Source organism: Phoxinus phoxinus (genome assembly GCF_949152265.1).
Source record: "Phoxinus phoxinus genome assembly, chromosome: 6".
NCBI classification, from domain to species: domain Eukaryota; kingdom Metazoa; phylum Chordata; class Actinopteri; order Cypriniformes; family Leuciscidae; genus Phoxinus; species Phoxinus phoxinus.
The window spans coordinates 35,908,788-35,929,491 of NC_136881.1; the positions used below are offsets into that span (position 1 = coordinate 35,908,788).

Genomic DNA, 20,704 nt, shown 5'->3' on the forward strand with positions numbered 1-20,704 from the left:
ATGTTGATAAATTATATTTGAACACTTGTCCATGCAAACAAGGAATACTCTCTGGATTAACCCTGTAAAGCCTGACATACTGTATTAAATAATAGTTTAAAAAAATGGATTGGTTAATTTAACCTTTTTGACAAAAAACTAAATTGCATATGTTTTGTTGAGCATCACATTTGATACTGTACATCAGCACTTTATGGCTCATATATAGGAAAATAGAAAAACACCCTCAAATTAAGAAAACATCATCAGTTTTACAACACACGTGTGCTCCAACTGACAACACAACCAAATACAGAAACGCGCTGGAAATAGCACAGACCACAACGGAAATGTTTCCAGGGGACCCCAATAAGTGACAAACCCGGCTGGGACATGCTTATTGCTCGTGAGCATCCATATGCACTACTTCCTTCTAAGGGCAGAGCCCTTAAAGTGGGGTGACAGTGGCTCAGTGGTTCATGTAGGTTGTCTACAAACAGAAAGGTTGGTGGTTCAATCCCCGGTTCCACCTGACCAAGTGTCGAGGTGTCCATGAGCAAGACACCTAACCTCAGCTGCTCCCGACGAGCTGGGTGGCGCCTTGCATGGCTGACACCGCCGTCGGTGTATGAATGGGTGAATGTGAGGCAAAGTAAAGCGCTTTGGTGGCCATTGGGTCTGTGAAAGCGCTATATAAATGCAGTCCATTTTAAAGTGGGGACTTTGGAGTGAGCAGGGCTCGTGTGTGCCATTATGTAGCCGTTTGGAACGGACTTGCTGAAGGGAGCAACGAAAGACTACTTAATTTCCTCATTATTTTCACCTGGGATGTTCCCATGACAACACAACACAGTGTCCATCAGCTGAATAGCTATTCTTACGACAGAAATGTCTTATTATTGCTGTTAATATAACTGTTGCAAAAAAAATATACATTTTATACAAAATGTTTTTAAAATATGCGTTATCTGTGTGTGAGTTTCTCAACTTTAAAACTTGCCATTTCATCTTTGGACCCTGCATTACCTAATATTTCTTATGAAACTTATTTAAACATAACATGACAAAATTTGCACAATGTAACTGATGTATAGATTAATATCATACCCTCATTTTCTTTTCTTTTTTTAGTTTTCAGCTCATTGTTAACTCTTTCCTTTCTTATTTGTATTCTGATGACATTGAATACAATTTGTATATCGTATACAAAGTTGCATGTCATTAACATGTCATCTCTGTATGTTTCGCAACAAAGAAAAAAAAAAGTAGACTTTTTCAGATGCCTTAGACATTTTCTGAATAAAACAATTTGAATATGTTTTCATTTATTTTATATTTTAATATATTTGAAACCTACTAGATGCAGACATTTTAGTTAATTTTGGTTAAAAATACACAACGTCTGTTACTGAAGCTGTAGGCCTGAATCATATTTTTGAGTAACTTTTCAACTTCTGTTTGTGCATTACTGACGTAATTTTTATGGATTTGTTTCTTTGTGAACAGGACTAAGTCAATTCACCTCCTAGTATCTTCACACAGATACCAACTGAAGGTAACTAGGTTTAATTGCTTTGCTGGCCAATTTCATATGTCCGTGTGATAGACACACGTAATAGAACTTGTACCTCTCTGTCCTTCAGGTCCCATATCCCCTTTCTGCCCTGGTGGTCCAATCATACGGTTTTCTGTAGAAATTATGCAATTGTAATAATATTTGTAAATAAATTATTCATATTAAATGCATACAAATTTTCCTTTTGAACAAGTTCCATCTTGCCTCTAATATAGTCCATGATGTCATTCATGTTGGTCAGTTCTAGGCTGATTCCTTGAGGTCCAGGTGGTCCTCGAAGCCCTGGTGTTCCTGGAAGCCCTGGTGGTCCAGGTCGTCCCGTTGGTCCTCGTGGACCTGAAATCCCTGGCGGACCACCTTGGCCCTGTAACAGGTTATTAGCTGTGGAAAAATGCAAACACATAAAACTCAATAATTCCTAATATAAATCTATAAAAGTACTACCGATATCTTGTTCACATTTGCCTTCATGCATTTAACAGACGCTTTTATACAAAGCGACTTACAAAAGACAAACGAAAGCAATTTGTCAAATAGCCAACAATATTCGTAGTATACAATGCAAAATGTATTAAACTACTATTAGGAAGCAAGCTAGAGAAGAGAAGAAATGCAGAGAAGAAGGTTTTTTGATGTGCGTATATGTGTAAGTGCATTTTAGGTCGTCACATGTAGCGTAACTTACACTTAATGTAATCTGCAACCTGTTTAGCGATGGCTGGATAATCCAAATTCTCGCCACCACTTGGGTGCCCTGCAGAAGTAAACAAACTGCCATTAAACTGCAAAAAAAAAAAAAAAAGACTTAAATACAAAGTAGAGTTAAGAAACACTGTTCTTACTCTTGATGTACTCCTGAGGCTCTGCACGGATTTGCTGTTGGTTTTCATTCACCGCGTAAGACACTATTCCTCCAGAGCTTCCTGGTGGTCCTTGAGGTCCTGGGGGGCCCGGGGGTCCTGGCAGACCTCTGAAACCAGCATCTGCAAATGTGATATAAAATAATTTCAATACTTGCAGCTCCTATATAAAAAATAACCTTGATAATATTTCAAAGTGTGCAGCTGTTGTTGCCAACTCTTCAAGGAGGCGTTTCCCAAAGCCATGTATGGTCGCAAGTTCTGTCCTTATTAATAGAGTTCAAGGGAACTTGCGACCATACCTGGCTAACGATGCTTTTGGGAAACACACCCCAGAATAGTAGTTGACAGATATTTTCAATGGCCAATCCCTAAACTATTACATTTGGTCCACCACATCCTGAAATGGTTAGTCTTCAAACAATCCAAAGCTTAAATCTGAACAATTCAAAAGTTTGGGGTCTTAAAGAAATAAATTAATCTAAAATAATTGAATACAGTGTGTGCATTACATTGATCAAAAGAGACAGTAAAGAAAGACATTTAAATTGTTTAAAAAAATTTTTTTTTAAATAAATGCTGTGCTTGAACTTTTTTTTATCATGGTTGCAACAAAAATATTAAGCAGCACAACTGTTTTCAACATTGATGTGTACTCTCGTTCTATTTTGGTTTAGTTTTCAATCTGTTTCCTGTTCTGCTTTGCCCGAGTTCTGTTTGCTAGTTAGTTTCTATGGTTTCTGATTGGATTACGTTAACCTGTTGTTTCATTTTGCTAACTCTGTGTTTAAGCCCTTAGTTTCCTCTGTTCATTTTCAGTCTTGTTTATGTTGGAAGTGGTTCTATTTCGTTCTTCCTGACCGCCAGAGGCAGTGCTTCACACTGGATACTATCTCTCGTTGCAAATGCATAGGTCGAGTCTAATACAAACAATGTCCCTCGTGACCAGGATGACTCGGGGTGCTCCCCTATTTAACCCCGTGACTTCCTGCAGACTGTCCCTATAATCTTCTCGTGTGCATGTATGCTGGTCGTAGATTATGTAAAAAAAAAAAAATAAAAAAAAAACTGGAATCCGTTCTTCACAGCTTCGCAACAAAAAGCATTTAGTTGGTGTCTCGCGACTGCGCGTCCTCCAGAGGCTGCAATGGATTCAAAGAGATAACGAAATAAAGCAACACTGCTGGTGAGTTGTTTACATTTATGCTGGGTTCGTTCTCGTTTTCCGGTCATTGTGTTGGTCGCTAGACAGAGTGTTTTCGCTCGATAAAAGGGCCATAATAACTGGCAGTTGTAAGTTAAGTTAGTTAAGACCACGCTTAGAGTGTGTGCGCTCTAGTGATTGGTATCTGGTCTACATGTTGTGAAAAAAATATATATATTTTTTTTTTTTTTGGCAAAGGTTGCTTAGGACAGTGGCAGTTAGAGTGATTCCGCTCGACCTACCAAATATTTTCCGAAACCAGAATGGAAAAATTACCTCATAATTGCACATTGTGCATGGCTATCCTCCAGGCGGATGATGGGCATGACTGCTGCCCTTCCTGTTTAGGCCTAGAACACCTTAAACAGGGCCTCACAGAAGACCCCTGCATGAACTGTAGCGTTATGTCTGGGGAGAGGAGGACTTCGAGGATAACTATGGTGGAAGGGCTTTTGGGAGAGTCGCTACCACCACCTCCACCACGTAAAACAACAAGTAAGCGTAAAAATACTGAGTCAACCAGTGCTTCCGCTGGTAAAAGGCCCAAGAAAGACCCTTTAAGGCAGAAGGTGGATGTGTTGACGGCTGAGTTGGCTCAGATTAAGTCTTTGCTTATGAAGTTGCAACCGGGCGAAAGACTATTATCCTCACTCCATAGCCCCTGCTATGGAGTTGCCCATTGGGGAGGAAGATGTCCTTTCAATGGCGGCTTCTCAGAGCCAGTTCTATGATGATGATGATGGGGAAGTGGAGGTTATATCTGATCATCAATCCCAATTCTCCCATGATGGCTCCCAGGAAGCTGGTCATGGATCGGCAGAGGGTCCACAGTCAGAGCAAGAGCTAGTGAAGCAAGCTCTTCAGGCTGCATTGGCTCGCTTGGGTCTTGACACAGCCCCTGCAGTGGCAACCTCTTCTAGTGCTTTTTTCAGAGGTTCAGCGCAACCTTCTCCTCTTACAATTCCACCATCGAAGGATTATATAGAGGAGTTGCAAAGATGTTGGGCTAACCCGAGGTCTCTTACGCACCCCACTAGTGCAAGCAGAGCATTGGCTGCGATGCAGGATGCAGACACTTATGGCTTGGGTCAGATGCCTAAGGTTGATCCGTTTATTGCCTCTTTTGTTCTTTCCCCAGATATTCACAAGGGCCAGCCTCCCAGATCACCACGGGAAGGAAATTCTGCTCAGGCTCGGGGTCAGCAAGTATTTCAGGCCCCTAGGGGTAGAGCACCTGAACAGCGGCCCACCAGGGATGCTAGAGGCCAGGGACGTAGGTCCTGAAGGTCCGCGGCCGGCCGTCGGACAGTTTTCTTATCAGCAGCTCAGTTACTGGGAAACAACAACTTCCGACCCATGGGTTATAGCAACACTATCCCACGGGTACAAGCTGCAGTTCCGGCGGCGGCCGCCTGCTTTCAAAGGGGTCAGGATGACCGTAGTCTCAGACCCCGACAGTTCACTTGCCTTAAAACAGGAGATAGCACAACTCCTAGAGAAAGGTGCCATCGAACCAGTAGTTTGGTCAGAACGGCTAAGTGGGTTCTTTTCCATTTATTTCATCATTCCGAAGAAAGATGGCGGTGTAAGGCCCATACTGGACCTTCGCGGCCTCAACAAGTTCCTGAAGATCTTACCATTTCGTATGCTGCGCATAACCGATGTTCTTCAGGCGGTCAAGCAGCAGCACTGGTTTACCACGGTAGACCTAAAGGATGCTTACTTCCATGTTCCAATAGCTCCTCAACACAGGCCATTCCTCCGATTTGCATTCCAGGACCAGGTCTATCAATTCCGTGTCCTCCCATTCGGCCTTTCTCTATCGCCACGAGTCTTCACCAGGTGCATGGCGGCCGCACTGGCTCCAATCCAAGCCACTGGGATACAGGTACTTCCATACCTGGACGACTGGCTCCTTTGCTCCCACTCTCAGGAGCAGGCAGTGTTAGAAATCACACAGCTGCTTGCACATATTACTCGACTGGGCCTTTCTGTGAATTTCACCAAGAGCCGGTTAATTCCAAGTCAGTCTGTGCGGTTCCTAGGTCTCACGCTGGACTCACGGTCAATGAAAGCCGCTCCATCAGAACAACGAGTGGACAATATACTACTCCTCCTTCAACGGTTTCGGAGGCATGCCAGACTTCCATTCAGGTGCTTCCTCAGGCTCACAGGTATGTTGGCGGCAGCAGCGGCAGTCATACCGTTGGGCCTCCTTTCACTACGCCCCTTTCAAAGATGGGTGAACAGTCTCCACTTGAACCCCAGTTGGCACAAGAACAGGTTGATCAAGGTGACACAGCGTTGCCTTCTGGCCCTGAAGCCTTGGAGGAGCAGATTGTATCTGACCAAGGGGGTTGTTCTGGGCATGATTCCCTCTCGAAGGGAGATAGTCCAGACCGATGCGTCCCTTACTGGCTGGGGAGCAGTCTGGCAACACAGAGCAGTCACGGGACAATGGGGTCCTCTGGAAAAGGGCGAGAATATAAATACCCTGGAACTTCGTGCAGTTCTGCGAGCTCTGAAGGGCCTCGCTCCGTTTTTTGAAGGGCAGGCATATTCTTGTCAGGTCGGACAACAGATCAGTGGTTTATCACATCAACCATCAAGGGGGCACAAGGTCCAGCCAATCCCTTCAAGTATCACAGGAACTACTGACTTGGGCCTTCCCTCGCTTTGCAAGCATCAGAGCAATGCATATCCCAGGGGTATCAAACGTGGTTCCAGATTTCTTGTCGCGCCACAGAATTCCATCGACGGAGTGGAGGCTCAACCCAGAAGTGGTAGAGAGAATATGGCAGCGGTTTGCCAGGGCAGAAGTGGACCTATTTGCCTCGGCGACAACGACCCACTGCCGTCTCTGGTTCTCACTAGCAGAGGAATCCAGTCCGCTGGGGCAGGATGCTCTAGCCCACGCCTGGCCAGATCAGCTACTCTATGCCTTTCCCCCGATACCAATGATCGGGGTGACTGTTCACAGGGTTCTTCAAGAGCACCACAGGCTGCTGCTAGTGGCGCCAAACTGGCCGGGGAGACCTTGGTTTCCAGTGATGTACAGGCTCCTAGACGGGGATCCTTGGACCCTTCCCAGGAGAAAGGATCTCCTCCAGCAGTTGGGGGGTCAGATTTGAACCCGAATCCAGACCGCCTGCAGCTCTGTGTGTGGCCTCTGAGGGGCCGGAACCACTCTTCGGAGACTGCGATCAAGAGGTCCAGAACACCATATTGAACTCTAGAGCACCTTCCACCAGGAGTGCTTATGCCTATCGATGGAAACTTTTCTCTGATTGGTGTAGGGGGCAAGCAGTGGTCCCAGAGCACTGCCCTGTTCCTCTGATTTTACGTTTTCTGCAGGCACTATTAGAAAAGAAGAGAGCAGCTGCTACTTTAAGAGTTTATGTGGCTGCAATTTCAGCACATCACGTCCGAATAGATGGTCAGCAATTGGGTTCTCATGCCTTGGTTACTCAGTTTCTTAGAGGTGCTCAGCGACTGCGCCCCCCTCAGGCCATTAGGGTTGCTTTATGGGACTTGGGCCTAGTCTTAAAGTCTCTTACATTGCCCCCATTCGAACCTCTAGAGCAGAGCGATTTGAAGTGGATCTCATTTAAGGCAGCATTTCTCTTGGCCATTGCTTCGACTAAGCGGGTGAGTGAACTCCACGCGTTATCAGTTAGCACATCCTGTATGCGTTGAAACGCAGATGGCTCAGTTGTGACGTTATGGCCCAACCCAGCATTTCTCCCCAAGCGGCTTTCTGCCCTTTTTAGAAACCAGGCTATTGAGCTGGCAGTGTTTAATCCTCCGATGTCGAACACGCTGGAAGGAAGTGGAAGCACACTGCTGTGACCAGTAAGAGCTCTCCGGGGCTATCTGAGGGCCACAGAAGTTTTTCGACAATCAGACCAACTTTTTCTCTGTTACGGGGGCCCAAAAAGAGGTCAGCCCCTCTCAAAGCAGAGATTGTCGCACTGGGTAGTTGAGGTTATCACCCACGCTTACACATCTAATAAATGTCCAGTGCCTTTGGGGTTGAAATGCCATTCGACAAGAGGCATATCAACGTCTTGGGCTGCATTAAAAGGGGTCCTTCTAAGTGACATCTGTGCAGCAGCTACGTGGTCATCAACAAATACCTTTGCCAGATACTACAAGGTCAATGTGGCTGCTTCTGGTAATATTGGAACAGCTGTCCTGTCGGGACCCTCAACGTCCTCTTGAGGGTGAGTTGGACCTCCTCGTGACCTTGTTGTTATAAGTCATCCAGTGTGAAGCACTGCCTCTGGCGGTCAGGAAGAACGAAATAGAACGAGAGTTACGTATGTAACTACGGTTCTATGAGTTCTGGATGACCGCCAGAGCTTTCTGTCACTCGGAGTCAGGCGAGAAGATTCCGTAGGGACAGTCTGCAGGAAGTCACGGGGTTAAATAGGGGAGCACCCCGAGTCATCCTGGTCACGAGGGACATTGTTTGTATTAGACTCGACCTATGCATTTGCAACGAGAGATAGTATCCAGTGTGAAGCACTGCCTCTGGCGGTCATCTAGAACTCATAGAACCGTAGTTACATACGTAACTCTCGTTTTGTGTGTTTGATTCCTGTATTCCCCTGCATATTTTCCAAGTAAAGACTTTTGTTATTATATTTCCTGTGCCATGCGATTATTACACCGACCAGCATCATGTTTCATGATAATCAGAAATGTTTGTTGAGCGGCAAATTCAACTTTGATCACAGGAAAAAATTATAATTAAAAAGCATAAGAGACTTCTTTCAAAAACATTTAGAAAATCTTTTAAACGGTAGAATATTACAGGTAACTGAGAATGATCTAGGGCTAGGCCCTATGACACAGGTGCGGATGATCCAGGATGTCCAGCATATCGTTCCTACCGTTGATCAGATTCAGCACTCGTCCAGCAACTTCCTGAGTGTTAAAGCCATATCCACCTGGCACACCTGGGGGTCCTGGGGGCCCTGGAGGACCAATCAGGTACCGTCTCACCTCATCTCCTATATATGCACCAAAGATCCATCAAAATGTGCCATAAAGCACATTATTTTTGAGTTACATGTTTATTGAAAACCAAAAGCAAAGTAGAAAACAGAAAGGTTACACAATTTCGATGGTCCACTTTAGACATTCTACTAACAAGCAACTGCAACTTAATGTCAACTACAAGTCAGAGCCATAGAGAGAAAGAGTTGCGACACTCCCATAGACCTCCGTTGTAAAAAATGGCGGCGCTTTTAACCGCCTACTTCCGGGATTAGAAAATCGGATTTGTTCCAAACACTGTCATGTGGGCGTTGCCGTTGAACCCCATTCACTTACATTGCTGCGCGTCGAGTTGTTCCAGAGGTAACTTGCTTTTGAATTGTCAACTGTCTATATTGTTTCAGAGGCCCTTTGCGATGCTTATACTGGTCTTCATTTGTATATGCACAGCGTAATTATTTATATTTTATCTTGGTTATTTCAACCAATTTTCTAGCACTGCCTGCTTGCTTTAGCGTGACTTCGCCAGCTGTGAAGGTAGCATCTTATTAGTTCGGTAATTAATCGCTACCACCTTTATAGCAACTTTTATTTAATTTAATTTTGGGGATATACTAACTTTTCATTTATTGTCTTGAGTGAAGCGGCGTGTGAGAACAATGCTGGACCTCTAGGATTGTTATGGCCATCACCAGTCCTGTCTGTTTCATGGATCACCTGCCCCTGGTTTTTGTTTTTCACACACACTCACACAAGCACACATTTTTGTTGTCTGTCATTGTTTAATAAAAAATATTTTATTTGAAAACCTTCATTTGTATCAGCCATGCGATCTCTGAACGGACCGCCACAGACCTCTTTGCGTGATCGCAAAGGTAGGCTAATGGCTGAATCGGAATTTATAAGCAAAATCACGGGAATCAGTAGCCTAATACAGCCCAGTTGTGCTAAAATAAATATCATGAGACGTCCATCATCAGATGAATGATATGGAAAAGTTAAGTTAGAGCCGCTAAAGCCAGTGCTACTACCCATGCGAACATGAACACTAAGCTTTTCCCTCCAAAAATATAGCCTAAAAACGTAACTAAGTAATATACAGTACCTCGTTGCCTCTCCAAATGCAAAACTGACATTAACAAAATGCAATAACAGCTGAAAAAGTACTCGGGTATGTGTTTTATTTTATATTTACCGTTCAATAATGCAATCGCTGCTGTCTGTCCCATAGAAGAACATGACAGCCAGCGTATGTTTTGGAACTATTGGGGCTTACATGAACCACGTGACAGCCACAGCGGCGACATCAAAGAATGTCGCTCGCAACTCTTTCTCTCTATGGCTCTGCTACAAGTCATTAGAGTATTAGGAGACTGTTAGGTTAGGTGTTAGGGTCTGAGTAAGTTCATTTGTAGCTGCTAAGTTACTTATATTCAGTAGAATGTCTGTTGAGGAACATCAAAATACAGTGTTAGCAGATATTAAGCATTAGACAGTCTACTAATACTTAATGACTCCTAGTTGACATGTAGTTGCAAAGTTACTTATAGTTAGTACAATATCTTAAGTGGACCATCAAAATAAAGTGTTATCAACAAAAAAATTGAGCCTGTAAAAGTTGTCGCCTGTGTCGTTGAACATTTCACACTTACTTTGAAGGTAATCAATGACACGGTTAGCCAGCGCATCATCAGAGGGTGATCCGGAAAGTCCTGGTGGTCCAGGTGGGCCTGGAGGTCCAGCCAGGTATTCTCTGATGGGTTCACCTACAAAAGACACATTAAATATTACTGTCATGGAGCTTATTTGCCCATTTATCTATATAATTAGTTAAATGTGTCATTTGTAGTGGCTTTAAACCGAACTGGGACTTCTAAAGATGCTTTTCCACCCAAAATTTGCCCTCACAATGCTAGCATGTTGGTAGCTGCTATGCAGGAGTTAAAGGGATAGTTCAACCAAAAATTAAAATTCAGTCATCATTTCATTCCGAACCTGTATCACTTTCTTTCTTCTGTGGGACACAAAAGAAGATATTTTAAAGAATATTGATAACCAAACCATTTCGATTCCCATTGACTTCCAAAGACATTAGTCAGGGTAGATATTTCATTTTTGACAGGAATGAAAACAAGGCTGTGAGGGATAGAAGTACAGTCTGTTCAATGCATTGTACTGTTGCTTAACAAAATAATGATTGTTCAGCTGATGAAACGTCTTTCCAAAAAAGTTTAAAAATCGGCAAAACAGTTGTGAAGACTATTTGATCTAGGACCATTAGCAAGCCAATGTAAATACTGCAAATGTATCCCTCACAGCCTCATTTATATCTGCTTTAAATACAATATGCCATCTAACCTGACCAAGATCTATTGTGTGGACAAAAAATTAAATGGAAACCGAAACTGTTTGGACACCAAAATATCTTCTGTGTTTCACAGAAGAAAGAAAGTCATTCAGGTTTGTAACAACATGAACTTTTTATGTCATTCCAAACCTGTCCATGTCTTTCCTTCTAAATTATGAACATTTTGGGGTGAACAATCCCTTTAAGGTGTTCAGGGTAGTTTTGAGGTTGCTAGGTTGCATAAAAGTTTTACATATCTTTCTAAACATACTTCTGAGGTAGTCCGAAATCTGCTGAGCAACATCTGGTGAGCCGCCACTAGGTGCGGAACCAGGTGCTCCAGGAGGCCCTGGGGGTCCAGGTGGTCCTGGAGCGCTTCTGGATCCTCCACCTTATAAAAACAATCACATGAAACTCTCTTTCTATTACTAACGAAATGGTATGTGGTTTAAAATGTTTCATTTCAAAGCAAATATTAGAGCAATACACCAATTTGCCTACCGTAGGAATAACCTGGAATGCCAGGGGCCCCTGGGACTCCAGCATCACCTATATTTAAATAATAATAAAAATGTTGGTGCACATATGTAGAAAAACTAACCATATTTACTTCCATTGTAATGGTTTTACTGAAACTCTAGGCTTTTTTTACACATACAGTAGATATATGAAGTGAAGGCCAAATATGGCAACCCATACTTAAAATGTGTCCTCTGCATTTAATCCATCCAGTCTGGCTCTCTAACCATTAAGCCACAACTGCCCTGTGTGTATGTGTATTGTTTTATGTAAAAACTGTTTAAAAAGCCCTAACATAGATATATTTTGTTCCATTGTACCTTTTGGACCTTCTAGCCCCATGGAACCCATTGGTCCTTGAGGTCCCTGTGGTCCTTGTGGACCCTCTGTACCTTGTTCTCCACGTGATCCTGGTGGCCCTGGCTGTCCTGGAAAACCTGGATTCGGGGTAAAATAATGTGAACTGTGCAGCTATTGTAGAATGTAGAAACGTGTATGTTCTGTATTATACAAATCTGAATCACTAACCGATTCCAGGTTCTCCAGGTAATCCAGGTTGGCCTTTAGAAGAAAACAAAAAGATTAAACAGAAGTATGCATGTAATCCACAAACGTCAGAATGTCATATTTATAAATGTGTGATGGAATGTGTCAACCTTACCAGGGTATCCTTGAGGGCCAATATCACCTGAACAAAAAACAAACATTAAAATTCATAGGATCTTAAGGAAAACCCAATGTTGTATATTGTCTCTATTGTATATTTAATCTACCTTGTGGTCCAATAGGTCCAGGAGGCCCAGGCGGTCCAGCAAAGAAGGTTTCTGATTGACCACAAAAACCACAATCAGATCATTTTAAAAACATAATTGAATAGGTCTAATTCACTAATAATCCTAATAATTGTTTTATTTACTGTATACACAGACACATTTGCGTGTATGCGCTGTTAGTGAATGAAACCTAAAGTCTCAAAGAACCAAGTGTAAATGAATTAGCATACCTGAAGTGGGTACAAAGCTTCCTGGTTCACCTTTTTCACCAGGAGGACCGGGTTGACCAACACCTGTGGAAAAACAAAATTAAACATTTTACATTGTAACATGACAGAAATGTGACAAAACCGAATTAGGGACTATGTACCTGGTTTCCCATTGTCACCAGGAGGTCCAGGTGGTCCCGGTGGGCCAGGAGGACCAGGTTCAGCAGCAGCTTCCTCTGTTCAATTTAGATTAAAAGCAAATGAATGATATAAAAGCACTTACAATGTACATTTTACAAAGTGAGCACACTTACTCCCTGCTCTCCCAGAGACTCCAGGATTCCCATCATCTCCTTTGTCTCCTCTATCTCCCTTTGAACCTATAAAGATTCAAATGTCAGTAAAAAAAAAAAAAAAAAAATCTCTGATTTCAATCTTTTTTGTTTTATAGAAAAAAAGTCATCTTACCAGGTGAGCCAGGAAGACCAGCAGGACCAATAGGACCTTAGATTAAAAACAGCAACACAATATTAGCACGAACATACCGCTGTTTAACGGATTCTTTTAATTTCGTATTAAATGCATCTGAGATAATCCGTGATGAACTTCATGATACCTGATAGTCCAGGTGGTCCAGCAGGACCTGGAGTTCCAGAAGGTCCAGGTGGTCCAGGTATACCCACAGTGTTAGTATTAGCGCCTACGGGGGGGGAGTGACCAGATGATGATGATGTCAACATCAAATGAGCCAGATTAATAGACCAATTTTCATTTGTGTTCCCTTACCTGCAGAAATGACTCTTCCGGGCTCACCGGGATCACCTAAAGAGAGAACAGCACGTGTATCAGTATTACTGAGATATATATATATATATTTTAAAAGAGTAGAATAATATATAAAATACACAATGCGATTAATATTAAGGTATTAAGGCCCGTTCACACCCAGAACGATTACTATAAAGATAACTATATTAGCGTTCAGCAGAGGGTATCATTCTGTGTATTATAAGCACACGCTGCAGTTTTGTAGTCTGCCGCTTTAAATACTTGAGCTCTTTTAAGCAGTATGGATTCTGATTGGCTGTCAATGTTGTTATTGTTCATCATCTGCAAAAAATCGTTCTGAAAGTGATTCCAACTGTGTAATTTCTCTTTTCCGTTATAGTTGTGTTGTGGACTCTGCTATTATTTTATATTTAGAATGATTTTAAAATTTATTTTAGAGCTATATCTTTATAGTTATCATCCTTGGTGTGAACGGGCCGTTAGAATTGAATTAAAAACATCTCACGAGAAATATTACCTTTGGACCCTGGCTGGCCTGGGGTACCTGGCAAACCTTTAGTTACATAGGGTAAAAATAAATATCATTAAGAAACAGATGTCTGCTTTGTGTCTGCAATTACTGTTGACCGTTGTTTCAGAAATACTAATAGATCTGTTGTGTTTAATATATTCAGCGCAGAAGAAGTGAAATCTAACCTGGTGGTCCTTGGAGTCCTGGTGTACCTGTGCAGGAAACCAGAAAAACGTCTCCTTTATATGGTTTGCATTATTGACAAGTGTGTTAAAAAAGTATGAAAAGCATTATCTATTCAGGCGTGGTGTGTTTTCTCTTCATTTATACCTGGTATTCCTGAGTCTCCAGGAGGCCCCTGTGGTCCCCGTGCTCCAGGCAACCCAATCGGACCCTGGTCCCCTTGAATTAAAAAAATATATGCTTGTATTTTGTAGACACAGACTGTTTTACCAAGGCTTAGTTTCTAAATTACCTCGAATTCCTTTAACACCATCTGGCCCAGGAGCACCTGTGGAAAATGAAATATGATATATGATATGATATAAAATATATGACTTGATATGATACATCACATACTGTACAGTCATTTTCAATCCAGATGTTCTTGTACACTACCATCCAAAAGTTTAGGGTCAGTAAGATTTTTCAGTGTTTTTGAAAGAAGTCTCTTCTGCTCACCAAGGCCGCATTTATTTGATCAAAAAGTACAGTAAAATACTAGCCTGGGAAAACCCAGACCACTTCCGGCAAATTTAGATTTGCTCTGAAAGTGGGTCTGGCAAAGAGCCCATTGAAACCCATTTCCAATCTGTCGAAATCGCGGCACCAATCAGAAACGTTGGGGCGGGCTTTACACGATGACGACAGAGCAGTGACAGTGACGCAGATTTTGTACATTACAGAGATGGATGCCGCCGTGGCACATCACTCGTTCGAATCAGCTATCGCGTCTGTTTCAAGCAATTTAAAATAGTCATTTACAAAAACGGCAAAAGTCGTCAGAAGCCATTGCTACATCTTCCTGAAAAACACAAACAGAGAATTGCTGAGAGTCTCAGATGTTTCTCCGTTGCTCTGATTGGTTTTAGATCTATCCAATTGCGCCCAGAGCCATTTGAGCGACGTCCGTTGGTAACGCCCCTGTGGAAATGAATTGTCTATGGAGCTTTGCCAGACCCTTACTCAGTCACAACTGAGAGTGGTCTGGGTTTTCCCAGGCTAGTAAAATACAGTAATATTGTAAAATATTTTTACAATTTAAAATAACTGATTTCCATTTTAATATATTTTAAAATGTAATTTATTCCTGTGATGCAAAGCTGGATTTTCAGCATCATTACTCCAGTCTTCAGTGTCACATGATCCTTCAGAAATCGTTCTAATATGATGTTTTGCTGCTCAAGAAACATTTCTGATTATTGTCAATGTAGAAAACAGTTGTGCCACTTCATATTTTTGTGGAAACCATGAAACATTTATTTTCAGGATTATTCAATGAGTAGACGTTCAGCATTTATTTGAAATAGTAATCTTTTGTACATTACAAATGTCTTTACTGTAACTTTTGATCAATTGAATGCATCCTTGCTGAATAAAAGTATATATATATATATTTGTTTTAAATACTGACTTTTGAACAGTAGTGTATGTTTATTTCTTATAGAATAGAGTAAATCTTAATTGCATATATTCTACATGCGATACAGGTTTTCTTTTACTCAAGTTTCTCTTTCTGTGATGAGACTCACCTGTTGATCCTTTAAGACCTTTCTCACCAGGAGGCCCTGCTGGTCCGACCAGACCTGGCTCACCTGTCAAAAATATTATCATATTTTTTGAGATACTAATTATAACACATGCTATATATATATATATATATATATATTAGTTGTATGTTGTAACTTACCAGTGGTACCACGTGGCCCTCTCTCTCCTTGATCACCTAATAATTTCAATATAATTATCAGCATAAAACCTTAATAAGTATATTAAAAACTACTTTTCTATTTGTAATGTATGTATGTATCTCTGGCTTCTACCAACCTTTGACCCCAGATGGCCCTGCAGGTCCTTTATCACCTAAAAATATAAAAGATGATCAAAGCAAATTGTTCACATGAAATTCTTGAATGGGAAACTGTTAAGAAAAGGTAGATGTACCCTTGGGTCCAGGATCACCAGAATCTCCACGGAAGCCTTGGGGTCCAGGCGCTCCTGTCAGACCTGGTATGCCTTGAGCTCCTGCATCACCTGCAAAACAAACACAAAACAAGTTTTCCCCCCACAAAATGTAAGTCCATCTTTACTAGCAAAGTCAGGATAAATTTGAAGGAATTATTTGTCTGCCTGCTGAACCGGAATCATTTGTTCTGGACTGCCATTTCTCTGCTTGTTCCTCACTTTGTCTGTGAACAGATGGTCTTACCTTTGGGTCCCACGGGACCTCCTGGTCCTGCTAGCCCAGGCGCACCAACATCGCCAGAAGAGCCTGAGGAGCAAACGCGTAACATTTATCAAGTCATTTTTTTAAGCTGGTTGTGCAGAACGTGTTTAATTGCTTATAATATAACAGTAGCGATATTGTCAGTGGTATCACCTTTCTCTCCTTTCTCTCCAATTCCCGGAGGTCCCGGTTCTCCTCTGGGACCCGCTGGCCCCTCCCGCCCCCTCGGCCCCGGTAAACCATCAGTTCCTGATTCACCTATAACCAGTACAAAGAGAAGTTTTAGGTCCGAATCACCTTTGTCTTAAGTTGTAATGGCAATGATTGACTGGTAGAAGTTAGTGTCTCTGGCTCTGCATCATACCTGAACTTCCTTTGGGCCCTCGAGGACCTTCCTGTCCAGGGTGACCAATGAGACCAGGAGGACCTGAAAAGGGACCATTCATTAATTCAGTTTATTTATTTAGGCTCTTCTGGTAAGTACTTGTCAAATTAATATTTCAATATTCATTTATTTAATACGTGTAAAATGTGAGATACTGAGCCACGATCAGCCAGTCAGTTTCTTATAACTTTTTTGTTTGTTTATTTGTTTTTCTAGTAGAAATGTTGTTTCCTAAAGTGTATCAAATATCATAGTTGTAGACTTTATTGTTGTTTATTCTTCATTTCACTAAGTTAAAGTGCAAAGGATGTGATGTTTGTCATATTAAAAAAATAAAAATAAAAAATTACATTACCTGGAATTCCGGGAAATCCTGATTCACCTGTAAAATGATTTGATACAATTTTGATATTTTCATAATATTAAGTGATATAACTAATTTATATTTGTGATACATTTGTGATATTATGTGACACTGTTGTGATAATGTGTGACATTATTGTGATATAATTGTGATATTGATATTTTTGTGATACTGTTTTAATAATCTTGTTATATTTTTAATAAGTGATATAATTGTGATACTTTTGTTATATTATATACAACTTAAGATAATGAGTAACATATTTAGATACATTTTTGTTGTTGTGATATATTTGTGATATGTGATATTGTTGTGATAATATGGCAAAATACTAATGATTGTACGTGATAATGTGTCATTGTTGTGATATATATGTGATATAACTGTGATACATTTAAGATGTTACGTTATACTGTTGTGATCATTTGTGATATAACATTCATTTGTGATATATATATTTATGATATTTTTGCCATACTGTTTTGATAATGTGTGACATTGTAAATATTTAGATACATTTCTGATGTTTTGATATGATATATTTGTGATATGTTATATATTTGTGATTTTATGTGATACTGTTGTGATAATGTGTGTCATTATTGTGATATGTCTGTGATACATTTCTAACATTACTGTGCTCTATTTTTGATATATCTGTGATACATTTATGATATTATTGTGATATACATGTGATAGTGTGCATGTGCAATTATGAAATTGTACTTCATAATGTCACAATGACAGTTTGGTGAGTTTTTGTTTGTTTGTTTTGAATACCTTTAACTCCAGGAGTTCCTTGGTCTCCTAGAATTAAATGTACATTAAATGTATGTATTAGTAAATCAGCATTCACACTTTTCTCACTGTATACTATCTATGTATTAATCTGTAAATATTACCTTTAGGGCCAGTTTCTCCTCTCTCACCCCTAAGTGAAGTTGCCAGTGAAGCTATAATGAAATCATTAAAAAATTAATAGCAAACTAATGAATGATTAATAAATGTCAACTGATTGAATGTATATCTTTTGTACATGTTCAGAGTGGATGTATGGTAAACACCTCTAACGTTGTCTGACTGCAGTTCAGATCTGAGGATCTGTTGGATGGTCCTCTCCAGGACCACAGGGTCTTGTGCAGCAGGCGCTGAACCCATGTTTATAGTGTTATCGGCACGGACACCGGAGATGCGCTCGGCGTATGAAGATTCCAGTGGATCCACGATGTTGACATTGGAGGAGGACAAACGACTGGTTTGAGCAGACCTTATGCTTCCACCATCAATAGCGTCCACACGAGCCTTCAGCTTCCTGACCTCCTCGCCTACACACAGAGAGAAACATTCATGATGAAGGAAACTGCACAAGCACAAGCTAAATCAGTTGGTCTTGAGACATAATGTACCCAGTGCGATGAGACCACAGAGGAGTCCCAGCAGAAGGAGAAGACCAATAATCAACGCCAGAAGCCACTTCCACCATGAGCAGCAGGAACAGAATCCCAGTCCTGTGTCGTCCGACTCATCTTTGCGGATCTCTGTTGTGACATTAGAATATGAGTCTATGAGCAAAACCAGATCCATAATGTCTGCTTACTCATTGCTGAATGAGCCAGTGTTTCAGCAGTATTGATTTTCTGTAATAATTCAAATTTCTATAAGACATATATACCTGCATAGGTTGACTTGTCTTTTGTTGAGGCTTTGGAAGCTGGAAGCACATACATGTCGGTTTTATTGGATGTAATTTAAGCAAGGATTCATTTATTAATGAAATAATATCCAGTAAGTGACTTTATCTGAATGTACCAGTGGTGGTTCCCATGGTGGTCGAGATCATCTTTTTCTCCCTCTTGAGTGAATCTTCAGAAAATGTATCTGTAATATAAGAAAAACATCTATTGTCATTTGTTATACATTTCAACTGAAAATAAAATAAAATAAATTGAATTCAAAAAATTTGATTTGCCAATCATAATATATATATATATATATATATATATATATATATATATATATATATATATATATATTGTTCATTTAAAAAATATAAACTACAGCTGAAAAGTTTGAGTTTGTCAGACAACATTTTTGAAGGAAATCTCTTATGCTCACAAAGGCTGCATTTATTTACCGGTAATCAAAAATACAGTAATATTGTGAATATAATACTACAAATTGAAAATAACTGTTTTTAATTTGAATATTTTAACATTTATTCCTGTGATGCAAAGCTGAATTTGCAGCATCATTACTCCAGTCTTCAGTGTCACATGATCCTTCAGAAATAATTTAATATGCAGATTTGATATCAATGTTGAAAACAGTTGTCCTGCTTAATATTTTTGTGGAAACCGTGAGACATTTTTGAATGTCAAATGAATTGAATAGAAATGTCAAAAGAACATAATTAATTTGAAATAAATTATTTTCAAAAACGATTTTATTTTACAGTCACTTTTGATAAATGTAATGCTGAATAAAAGTATTTCTTTCAAAAATGTTTGAATGGTAGTGTATATTGAACTATTTTACCCAATCCAACTGGAACGATTACACTTTTTACTAATTAAATGACTGATTTAATCTAATTAATAACTATAATTGAGCTGAGTTCAAATACTGTATCTAGTCTGAGATGTCTACCTGCTCCAGCACTGGTGGTGGAAGTGACGAACTGTTTGCCAGTATTTTTGGACATGATCAGTCTCTCAGTCTCTTTCTTAGCCGCTACATTTTCTTTCCCAATCGCAATAAACTTGCCATCTTTCACAAACACATCATCAGAGGTGATAGGGCTGCCGGGAACAGCTGTAAATGTGATATATAAAAAAATAAGAATTTTAATTTGGTATTGTTGTACATCAATCTTGTATATTGTTAAGTAAAATCATTATTACCAGTAATATTGGTGGCAAATAATCCAGTGCTGCCAACATTCTTCGGTGACCCGTACACTGGAAGTACAAACAGGCATAATAAATCTCTTACTGTAGTTATTTTGTATGCATTACGTCAGTGTGTAACAGTTAACAAGGTTCGGCTTACCATGGCCAACACTCATTCCATTAGCCACCAGAGCACCGCCAGATGTTGACAGGTTATTCTGCATCCCATACACTGAGAAGAACAGAAACACAGAGGGAAGACATCAGGATTAGGTACTTTTTCATTTTCATGAGGCTTTTTGGCAGAGGTGGACAAAGTACACGACTTCCTTACTTGAGTAAAAGTACAGATACTACTGGTCAAATATTACTTCGTTACAAGTAAAAGTTGTAAAGACCGATTTTTACTTAAGTAAAAGTACGTACTCATTTTTAAAAGTACTTAAGTATCAACAGTAAATGCCAATTTGATTTGATTTATTAGACAGTAACGAAAATGAATGCATAACAAGATGCCATCACAGTGACATTATACATTTATCAGAACTGTAGAGGATAACTTATTTCCATTGTGGTCCTCGTTGTAGTCTGATAAAGATGACCAGGCAAGCTACAGATGACTAAAAGGTACCTTGTACATTCAACCACATACAAATACAAAATAAAATAAACACACATAGCCTACACTGCAATAATAAATATTCCTTAAGATTACATAGAAAATGTAATCTAATTAGCATAACAATGCATTGTTTTATTATTGTTGCATTGTTGTAATACTTACAGTAACTTATGCCTCTGAATCTATGCTTGGTATATCAAATATCAAATTTATTTCTAGAACAGTTCCAGT

General features: G+C 40.2%; 1 protein-coding gene across 3 annotated transcripts in view; it reads right to left on the minus strand.

Moving 5' to 3' along the window:
- col17a1a (collagen, type XVII, alpha 1a) overlaps positions 1 to 20,704 on the minus strand; it is a 28,946-nt gene that overhangs the window by 1,495 nt on the left and 6,747 nt on the right. For all 3 annotated transcript variants that reach the window (XM_079614761.1, XM_079614763.1, XM_079614762.1), the window contains exons 12-50: positions 20,012 to 20,083; positions 19,864 to 19,920; positions 19,610 to 19,774; positions 18,773 to 18,841; positions 18,636 to 18,674; positions 18,370 to 18,501; positions 18,028 to 18,288; positions 17,866 to 17,916; positions 17,744 to 17,770; positions 16,955 to 16,981; positions 16,579 to 16,641; positions 16,368 to 16,472; positions 16,197 to 16,259; positions 15,932 to 16,021; positions 15,815 to 15,850; positions 15,678 to 15,713; positions 15,520 to 15,582; positions 14,244 to 14,279; positions 14,099 to 14,170; positions 13,954 to 13,980; positions 13,775 to 13,810; positions 13,255 to 13,290; positions 13,085 to 13,168; positions 12,937 to 12,972; positions 12,783 to 12,848; positions 12,630 to 12,704; positions 12,490 to 12,552; positions 12,260 to 12,310; positions 12,148 to 12,174; positions 12,015 to 12,047; positions 11,807 to 11,923; positions 11,469 to 11,516; positions 11,239 to 11,358; positions 10,273 to 10,386; positions 8,515 to 8,634; positions 2,398 to 2,538; positions 2,241 to 2,309; positions 1,760 to 1,936; positions 1,608 to 1,667 (exon numbers count right to left, since the gene is read on the minus strand). In XM_079614761.1, the coding sequence (XP_079470887.1) occupies positions 1,608 to 1,667; positions 1,760 to 1,936; positions 2,241 to 2,309; positions 2,398 to 2,538; positions 8,515 to 8,634; positions 10,273 to 10,386; positions 11,239 to 11,358; positions 11,469 to 11,516; positions 11,807 to 11,923; positions 12,015 to 12,047; positions 12,148 to 12,174; positions 12,260 to 12,310; positions 12,490 to 12,552; positions 12,630 to 12,704; positions 12,783 to 12,848; positions 12,937 to 12,972; positions 13,085 to 13,168; positions 13,255 to 13,290; positions 13,775 to 13,810; positions 13,954 to 13,980; positions 14,099 to 14,170; positions 14,244 to 14,279; positions 15,520 to 15,582; positions 15,678 to 15,713; positions 15,815 to 15,850; positions 15,932 to 16,021; positions 16,197 to 16,259; positions 16,368 to 16,472; positions 16,579 to 16,641; positions 16,955 to 16,981; positions 17,744 to 17,770; positions 17,866 to 17,916; positions 18,028 to 18,288; positions 18,370 to 18,501; positions 18,636 to 18,674; positions 18,773 to 18,841; positions 19,610 to 19,774; positions 19,864 to 19,920; positions 20,012 to 20,083 (2,964 nt within the window). The remainder of the gene's footprint in view (positions 1 to 1,607; positions 1,668 to 1,759; positions 1,937 to 2,240; positions 2,310 to 2,397; positions 2,539 to 8,514; positions 8,635 to 10,272; positions 10,387 to 11,238; positions 11,359 to 11,468; positions 11,517 to 11,806; positions 11,924 to 12,014; positions 12,048 to 12,147; positions 12,175 to 12,259; positions 12,311 to 12,489; positions 12,553 to 12,629; positions 12,705 to 12,782; positions 12,849 to 12,936; positions 12,973 to 13,084; positions 13,169 to 13,254; positions 13,291 to 13,774; positions 13,811 to 13,953; positions 13,981 to 14,098; positions 14,171 to 14,243; positions 14,280 to 15,519; positions 15,583 to 15,677; positions 15,714 to 15,814; positions 15,851 to 15,931; positions 16,022 to 16,196; positions 16,260 to 16,367; positions 16,473 to 16,578; positions 16,642 to 16,954; positions 16,982 to 17,743; positions 17,771 to 17,865; positions 17,917 to 18,027; positions 18,289 to 18,369; positions 18,502 to 18,635; positions 18,675 to 18,772; positions 18,842 to 19,609; positions 19,775 to 19,863; positions 19,921 to 20,011; positions 20,084 to 20,704) is intronic.